Below are 9,022 nucleotides of genomic sequence, written 5' to 3'. Positions count from 1 at the left end.
CTATAGGCTACAGAAGGTTGCCAAGGGGGTTGAAGCCTTAGAGGCAGAGTTGGTAGCCGAACGCACTAAGGCTACGGCATTACAGGAGGAACTAGACCGCTTGAAAAGGGGTAAAAAGCGCAAGTCACTGCCAAATCCGAATCGCCGTTTTATAACAGTATCAGAAGCACTAGCTGCAGGGGAGCCTATACCCCCTAATAACCGTCAAGAACCAGCCAATAATGGGAAAGTTGTGGAAGTTGAGGATGAAGGGGTTGATTCATCAGAATCAGAGGCTACGGCCGATGATTTGCCGGCCGCTGTAGTCATACGAAGTGGTCGTACAGTCAAGAGGTGGCGATATTCTTAAACTCCATAACAATAGCTACATAATGGTATAACTACGGTATAAATAGCTTCAATATGTACGGAATTATGTGTAAGTAAAAATGTAGTGTTTTTGCAGTATTGTGCTCAATTAACGTTACCGGTGGGGTGGTGGGGGATGGTAGAAGAGGAGTTGCCAAAGCAGAGCTCGCGACGGAACGAAAAGTTGCGAAGGCGCGAAATGACTGCCCGCCAAAAAACTATGTTGGATCCAACCATACGAAGTAAGTGGGTGTGACTGAAGACGTTCGGCAACAAACTAGCCGCCTGAAACTAGTTGGAAGGGGTGGAGATCACCTTCGGACAGGGGCTTGCATATTGCCAGTTAAGACACGTTTAAAAAGTCGTCATGTTTGCAAAAGCTGACCGGCGTCACGCCAGGCTGCAGCAACAAAAACTTGTGAGCAGATGTATTTCCAAATTTGCCGACAAAGCTCATCACCCATCTCCCACTGGTCGATTGCTGCACCGACCCAACAAGACCGGGGCGACGATCACTAATGAAAGACTGACACGAATCGGGATTCCACTTCGGGATGGCTGCGCCAAGATACGCGGCCGCAACGACTACGTTGACTATGTATTGTAAATATTAGAGTAACCACTCCGCACGTAACACATCGCAAATTTGACAAGCCCCGTTGAGTATAGTGTTGTCGATGCAAACCGCAGCATCCCACGAGATATGACGGAAACATATTGCGATCGAATCAACCGCTCGTAAAGCTAGTCCGCCGCGGAGTAAACTTGATGTAATTGGTTGCTATTTTGTGAATTTAGACGTGTTATTCCTCTTATGTCAACGGTTACCTGCAATCTATTCCCGCCTGCCCTTTTCGAGGCAATCGATTATTGATGGGGACTTGGTACTGTTGTACTTAGGCGCAATGGGTTCCTTGATTGTTTCCTGGCAGTCGAACTGCGACCGTGAGAAAAGAACACTTAGCTGGTTAGTGCCTGGATTTATGGCTTCAGGAGTGACCAAGAGGGCCGCCGAAAGGCCCCCGGTGGGTTTTTGGAAATCGATATGTAGCTTCACGAGCACTCAGGGTCGGAGGACTGACACTGCCCTCACCTCACCACACCTTCACACCTGAAAAGACGACGGTGGCAAGTACGTATCCTATGGCACTCGCAAAGTACGGCAAGCCCAGCGACGCACTTCCCATGCCAATGCCCTGCATCCAGAGAACCACCATCAACGGCGCCCCAAAAAGCGAACCAATTGTCTTGACCATCATGACCATGGAAAATATATGTGTCTCAGGATCCGTTGTGTCGCCGAAGCGGTCATCCTGCTTCGGCGTCACGGCGGGCGATTTCAGCAGGGAAAGTGTAAATACGGGCAACGCCGAGCCGAGGGCATAGATGAACAATGATGGCACAAGAAGCCAAACCTTAGCGGAAAGTGCGATGGCCAGTGCTCCCAAGACTGACATCAAGAGACATAGGTTGGCGTAGCGGATGTTGACTTGATCTGGAGACTCCCCTTGCGGATTGAGGCGACAAGATGCATGTCTTGCCCGAATGAGTCTAGGAATGATGACGGCGAGTAAGGTCAAGTTGACCACTGCCTTGCCTGATAGCAAGTAGCCTGCAGATGCGAATGGCCAGTGATAACGCTTGGAGATGTACTGGGCCAGCAGCTTGGTGTCGGAACTTGCCAAGGAAGTTAGGAGGAAGAAGATAAGCAGCAAATTCAAGTTGCGCGGTTGACTGCTTAAGATAGACCGCAACGCCTCGATGCGTTTAGATATCGATCTCAAGATGGTCTGGTCAGATGATTGCGCTGTCAAGATTGAGGATGAGATCAGCGGGTGTGAATCCTCGTCACCGCTGGTCGAAGGGCTGGAGTTCAGTACACCGGAGTCGCTCGGGAGAAGCAAAATGGTCGGAATAGCAAGTAGCAACAGGGTTATCCCCAGCCAGAAAGGCAGCCAGAGCAAAACGGTCATCGAAGCGGATGCAAGAGCTGGACCGGCCAGGGCGACAACGTAGGATACAGAACTCATCCACCCAAAATAAGTAGCCCTGCCAAATGTATTAATGGCAAGTGTTCAAATGTGAAGGTAGAATACATCCATGACGTACCGCAAAACGTTGTCATCAGTGATGCCGGCGGCGAGAGAGTAGGTGATGGAATTGAAAACGCAATCGCCGCCTAGTATCGACAGAGTCGGACCGGCAATAAAAGCTTTGGTCGGCAGGCTTTGTTCGAAATACCCTACGATAACAGCCCAAGCTAGCATGAAAATGCGAGGGACGAGATTGAGCCACAGAATGGTTCGTTGACCGTATTTCTCCGCCATAAAACCCAGCGGTATTGTCATGACCAAGTCTGCTTCTAATCAATATTGAAGCCTTGCTTCGGGGGCAGCACTTTTACTCACCCCCAACAATCCATGTTGTCTCCATAACACCTTGAATCCAAGCTAAATCCTGTTGCACCTCGTCAATCTTGCACAGCTCCTCGGCAACATTCCCTTCGCGCCCAATCGCGGAAGGATTATGTTGGGTGTAGTATTCGCGACACAGTCTCCGCTCAATGACGCGGTTCAGTGGGAGTTGATACAGGCTGATCGCAAGATTGACAAGAAGGAGCAGCCCCAATAGAGCGCCAACGGCCACCTCTCGTGGCACTGAACGATGACAGCCGTGGCGCACATTCCTGTCGGCCTGGGCTTGGGCTTCTTCAACGCTGTCGGCATCCATCAGAGCGCAGCTGGTATTCATGTTGTCTTGATCTGACGTTCATGAGCATCGCTGGAAAGTATGCATTTACAGGTGGGCTGCACCTGGTGCGTGCCGTCAATTGTGGGACGTGCGGGTTGGTGCTTCTACAGGTGTCAAACACTCCGCCTTAACCCCCTTTTGCACCGCACCACTATTTACAACAAATTTCGACTAAAATAGGGTACCTTCAAACCTTAGTAGATAATACAGTAAACCCTGTATTTAGCGGATCGGGATTAAGCGGATTCCTATGGGATTGAGCGCTATACTTATACCCTAGGCCAAAGGCGGTGTAGCGGTAATTATAGTCTAGTAGCGTTAGACCCTTCCCTAGAGTATAAAATAGTAACGTATATAGCTAATAGAATAGTAGAGAGATATACTAACTAAGATAGGATCTATATAGAGTTATTAATAAAGGACTAAATCCCTTATAGTAATATCTCATCGTTATTAATTAACTAATAATATTAAATACGCCGTAGGTGTTAACCCTCGGTGTTACACGCAAAGGTGGTCAAAGATTTGTGAGGTTGTAAAAGCATCACATTCTATCTAGTCCTATGGAGCACGAAGGCTGGACTTAGTCCCGAAGGGCTAAGTCACGTGGTAACCTTGGTGGTCTTGGCAAAGCCCACCAAGGTTGCCTAACACTCGGTACCTCTACAAGTACTCCCTTAAGGGGCTATAGATGATATAGCGGGCCCTTAAGCCGCGTCGGGCGGTTATACAGGTAAACTTGTAGCCAAACGACTACTAAACCTCCTGTCCCTCCCTAAGTCTGTGCTACAACCCCTGCCTGAACTACCGATAAGCGTGGTAATGTGGCACTTAAATTCGTCCTCAGGGGTGGGATGCTGCTGATGTGCAGAAGATGCTCGACTATTTTTTGTCGCGACAAGTCGTAGTATCTGCTAATTGGGGTTCTCGTCGAGCGTATACATCTCAACCATACGCTCAAGTGGATAGACCGTAACGTGGTCTAGACGCTCGCAAGAATCGCGGCGAGAGGGCGTGCTGCGCGCCTTCTATCGTGAGGGGACGGGTTCGCCGACGAGCGTTATCGGATAGGCGAGGTCCGATAAGGGGTCGGATTAACGATTCGAATTCTGGACCGGCTGTCGAGTTATATTCCGCCGACGTAGTGCTTGACGGTCGACTGGCTAGGATGCTCGTAATCCTAAACTGCACCAATCTCCCTATTATCGCTAGGTAGGCGAAGTCAACAAGGTGGGCAGCGCGCCGTAAGGGTTGACTAAACCCCCTTGTGTGTCAGCTGCGGGATTCGAACCCGCGACTCGTCACCGACCCAAGTGGGCGAGGCTCAAATCGGGACTTATCTACCAGCGAAGTGACGAAGTGACCAACTACACCAGCCGACAAGCAAATCCAATATGGAGGAGCACTTAGTATAGGTGATGCACGTTTTACGGGCCTTGAGGGGTGATATCAAGGTTATGGAGGAGGAAGAAGGGGAAAGCAGTCGTCCTGTAAAGCGCCGGCAGACCGGTATAAGGCGCTGTGGTATTTGCGGAGGGACTGGACATAATGCAAGGACTTGTTCAATAGAAGTAGAAACTGATAATGAAGAAGATTTTGAGTAATTTAAAGGATAAAATGCGGGTTATGCATAGGATATTACTGAATTACTTGAAGGTGCCAAGAAAAGTGCGAAAGTGACTTGTGTGCGAAAATGACTTGTGGATCACGTTAATATTAATTCTAGTATATTATAGATATTTATAGCCTTACGACGACTTAATTCTAGTTCTTTTCAGATAGCTTAGATAGGTAGGTTTAACTTAGCGTCTTTCAAATTAGATTACATAATTAGTCGTGGAGAGATAGGTTCTAAACGTTAAGGGAGCGTATTTTAGGGAAAAGTGCGCTACTCGCTTAGGTGTGCGACTCGCTTATGAAACACGTTACATGCAGTCGTAATCACCGCCCACCCTAGTTCAAAACACCAGAATCAGCCAGAGGAAGACGTGTGATGTTGGAACAAATCGGTGCATGGGTATGGAAACGTGAGATCGATATTGTTTCCAGCGATTCTAGATCGTGGTCATATTAATCACAGAACGATCCAAATAAATTCAGCTTGGGATAAATGGTATAGTTGAGTGAAGTGATCATTAATTACACTGAAGATACTTCAGTGATAAGATGAAACCCCCTCCGACACTATCCACTAGTATACGGGCATGAAGAATGCATCTAAGTCATAATGCCAGCTATCGATCGACTTCTGATCATACTGGCACTCCATCTCGGTACCATTTCCGGACCAGTAAGGCCTCAACGGCCACGAGCAAATCTGCTGGGTTTCCCCCTTATTCTCACCCTGCAGCACAGTCCCATTCAAAGTGACAGGCTCATCGCCATTCTCCACCCAGTCGATGAGCACCGCCAAGGTGGTCTGGGGCCAAGGTCCATTCGGTTCCGCAGAATTCGCTGAACAGTGAGCACCACCGGGAACCAAAAAGAGCCGGTACCAATCGTTTAGGGCCTCGACACTCTCGTTGTATGATTGGCCAGGGTACATAACTTGTCGAACGGACTCAAAGTATCGGACTGAGGAAGCGGTCGGTATACTATCGTCGGATTCGCCATGGAAGTGGATGACTTTGCCGCCGGCCTTTTTGAAAGGTGTGAGATCCGGCCAGTTGGTCATGAGCGTATCCGAGTACCGATTCCAGCCCTCGTAGATCCAGTCCCTGAGTGTGTCGTATGTGACCCCATCGAGACTGGGAAGATTGCTGCCGTTCTGCAGGTTCAACAAGACCTCGGGGAAAGAGCCGCCAAGCGATGTGATGGAAAGCTCCCACTCCTGGGACGTCTCGTTCCAAACCGTTGTTGCGTCATTGAAAGACGAGCTTGTCGTGTAGGAGAAATAAACACGTTTGCCGTCGGTGTCGTGAAGCCCATCCAGAATCTTCTTGGCTACCGCCACGCCCTCGGCTGAAACGGTGCCATTTTGCTCTGGCGTGGCGGCAGCATACGCGGATGCAGCCGCGGGTGCGCAGTAGTAGTTAAGGCCGATAACGGCATCGATATCGTAGTTGAAGGAGCAGAGGTCAGTTCGAGAAACCACACCATCTGTCCTGCCATCAAGAGCATCACAAGCCAGGAGGGTTTCGTTGAAGATCTTCTGCAGCTCACAAGGTGGTGGATAGTAGTTCTCTGTCTGCTCCACGACGTTGGAGTACAAGTGCTGAACCTGTTGGAATGCGAAACGGAATGCAGGTGCTCCAATAGCCGCACCATCGAACTCATCACCGAAGCGTTGCACTTGGCTCCAGCCTTCACGGCCACCTTCCGAACAGCCCTGGTAGTATGAGTATAGCTTAGCTTCCTCGGTCATGTTGAAGAAAGTCTTGGTGAAAGCCTTACCAACTACACCGAGTTCATGGATGGCTTGGTAGCCAAACATGAAGATGTTTTGCCAGTCCATGGTGCCGTTGGTCACAAGGAACGTGCTGATAGCGTTGTGCTGGAAAATCCCAAACCCGCCGTCCGTTTTGCCGGCGACGGCCCCGTAGATGATACCGCCGGGGAGAGATTCATCATCGGAGTTGATGGCATAACCCCCACCACCCGTCGAGAGGTAACGGTTCTGGAACTTATTGGGGTCTGGAAGCCAGTAGGTCAGGAGCACCGTATCGTTCAGGCCAACGTGAGAGTAGGTGAAAGTGACGTTGCAGTAATCGAACACGGCGTCAGGATAAAAGGTTTGATCCGAGACGGAGACGTTAGTTACGGGGTTGGCCGTCACCGAGACGCTGTTGATGGTGATCGATTCATAGAAGCCGTCTGACGGCAGGTGGGCGCTCACGTAAGACGGTGTGCACACATCGTCAAGGGTGAGGGCTTGCACGCAGGTAAGTGCGGCAGAGGCAATCGTGGTCCAAACCGCGGAGCGCATCGACGTCTTGGGTAGCCGTAAAACCGAGCTCTTGTTGCTGATGGAAGGAAAGGCAGGACAAGTTGCTGGGTTCACGAAATCTTCGTCAAAAAGTTCTGCATCTTTATATTCCTCCCTACTGGGGATATACCAACGTAACGACTCATTAGGTGACCCATGTCGATTGGTCGTCTACCTCGAAGTTCCACAAATTGGTGGTTCAAGTCTCTGCAATCAGGCTTGACATAGAAACTTCGACCAGCGTGATGAAGGTAATGCAAGACTCATCACGTTCATCCGTGATTCGCGTAATGATTTGTTGATCAGGTCTCAATGCGGAACAGTACCCGTGATGCTCTCCGAGAACACCCCCGCAAATGTGGAGATGCTGCGGGTTGAGATCGAGGCGGGCCCTAAAGCAGGCATCAGTGCCAAGGAAGGACGGGCCTTGTAATATTGCGTCCACGCGTCCACATACCATCGTACTATGGTGTTATGGGTAAGTTTTCAATTGTGTGTTTGTACCGTGCCCCACCTTGGCACGCGCTAACTCTTGGCATATGCATCCAATACATTTTACTAGTACTTTGTATGCATTCCGTTGGCCGCGATCACCGCTTCGCACCTCTCTGGCATTGATTTCAAAAGCTCCTGTAAGTAGCTCTCAGGTAATTCATCCCAAGCCTCCTTTACCCATATCCGAAGACGATCATAGCTAGGCTTTCAGTAATACCGTATTTATCTTCAATGTAGTCCTTCATCCAGTTCCAGCACATCTCTATCGGGTTTAGATCAGGGGAATAAGGTGGCCACTGGACTATATTAATGCCCCTATCCGTAAGATCTGTGACTGTATCAATTGCCGAGTGAGCGGGAGCGCCGTCCTGCATTAATGTAAGGTGTGTACCGAGGTCTCGTTGACAGAGTTGTATCCAGCCATCGATAATAGGAATTGTGTGGGATCGATATGTCTCGGCAGTAATAGAACCCCAATCCTTTTCCCAGAAGATTCCCGGTCCTTTTCCAAGGCCTGAGAAACAGCCCCAGAACATCCAGCCTTGTTTATGTTGGTGTCGTTCGATAATACAGGTCGGGTCCCATTCCTCTCCTGGTCGTCGTGTAACGTACTGTTTTCGATGGTGTCCTCCTGTAATCCATGTCTCGTCGGTCCAAAATACCTGAGCCCATTGCTCTGGTGTCCAGCTGACATGTTCGAGGGCCCAGGCGAGGCGCTTTTGTCGGTTAACTTCTGAGATAGGAGGCTTTCGGCGCGCAGTATGTCTCTTGAATCCGAGCCGGCGGAGGGTAGTTCGTATAACGTAAAGTCCGAAGAGGGACTGGAAAAGGATGATTGACAACTGGAGGGATGAGGCTCTACGGCCTTGCTTAGAACTAGTTACATATGTAACGAGCTCTTCTTGCTCACGAGATAAAGTCCGGGGTCTACCAGATCTCTTAGCTACCCGGCTTGAAGAGTCCTTAATAGCTGTCTTGGTCTGATTAAGAGAAAATGTTGTAATAGTATGAATTTCGGCTTTCGATTTACCACCGTCGAAATAGAGGGTTCGAATTCGTTGGCGATCGGCTTCCGTAAGGTGTTTAGTCCCCATTGTGGTTACTGAAACGCGATAATGAGGACGCGTTATTGACAGCAAGTTGGAATCAGAGGTGGAAGTACCTTTTCGTTGGCATGAGTAGGCTAGGCCAGAATTAGTATAGCGTTGCCTTGGCAGTGGTCCACTGGTACTTGTCAGGGGGTGAAAACTTTGGCCTGATACCGTAGTAGTTTATCCTTGAGCAATTTTCGGTCGAAGCTTCTTATTTACAGTTGGCCCTGTCCTATCATCCTATACTAACCAGTCCTAATGTCTGCCTATGAAACAAAGCAATCTTAGCCTCTAAGCTAGCCGAAAGAATTCATCTCGATAACTCCGTACATACCCGTCAGCCTATATATCCCTTATGAGAGCTAAATAAGCGGAGCAGGGTTAGTTAGTAATACTACATCACTACTAAATT

The 9,022-nt window shown here is 49.3% G+C and overlaps 2 protein-coding genes and 1 pseudogene across 3 annotated transcripts; all 3 read right to left on the bottom strand.

Moving 5' to 3' along the window:
• Nucleotides 1–1,107: 1,107 nt before the first annotated feature.
• BCR38DRAFT_425671 (major facilitator superfamily transporter) lies at nt 1,108–3,142 on the bottom strand. Its single transcript, XM_040859727.1, has 3 exons — nt 2,757–3,142; nt 2,458–2,704; nt 1,108–2,397 (listed from the first exon to the last, which is right to left on the bottom strand). Exons 1-3 carry the CDS (start codon nt 3,097–3,099, stop codon nt 1,443–1,445), a joined length of 1,545 nt encoding a protein of 514 aa, XP_040717658.1. The 5' UTR covers nt 3,100–3,142; the 3' UTR covers nt 1,108–1,442.
• A 1,227-nt stretch (nt 3,143–4,369) lies between these two features.
• Nucleotides 4,370–4,480, bottom strand: BCR38DRAFT_t113 (annotated as a pseudogene). The gene has a single exon. The product of its transcript is annotated as a tRNA-OTHER (tRNA).
• Nucleotides 4,481–5,063: 583 nt separating this feature from the next.
• BCR38DRAFT_425669 (Tannase/feruloyl esterase) lies at nt 5,064–7,324 on the bottom strand. Its single transcript, XM_040859726.1, has one exon. The coding sequence runs from the start codon at nt 7,022–7,024 to the stop codon at nt 5,291–5,293; it is 1,734 nt and encodes a 577-aa protein (XP_040717657.1). The 5' UTR covers nt 7,025–7,324; the 3' UTR covers nt 5,064–5,290.
• Between the last annotated feature and the right edge of the window lie 1,698 nt (nt 7,325–9,022).

Source organism: Pseudomassariella vexata, assembly GCF_002105095.1.
Source record: "Pseudomassariella vexata strain CBS 129021 chromosome Unknown BCR38scaffold_4, whole genome shotgun sequence".
NCBI lineage: Eukaryota > Fungi > Ascomycota > Sordariomycetes > Amphisphaeriales > Pseudomassariaceae > Pseudomassariella > Pseudomassariella vexata.
The sequence above is the reverse complement of the archived record's forward strand: the minus strand, read 5'-3'. Positions and strand labels throughout refer to the sequence as shown.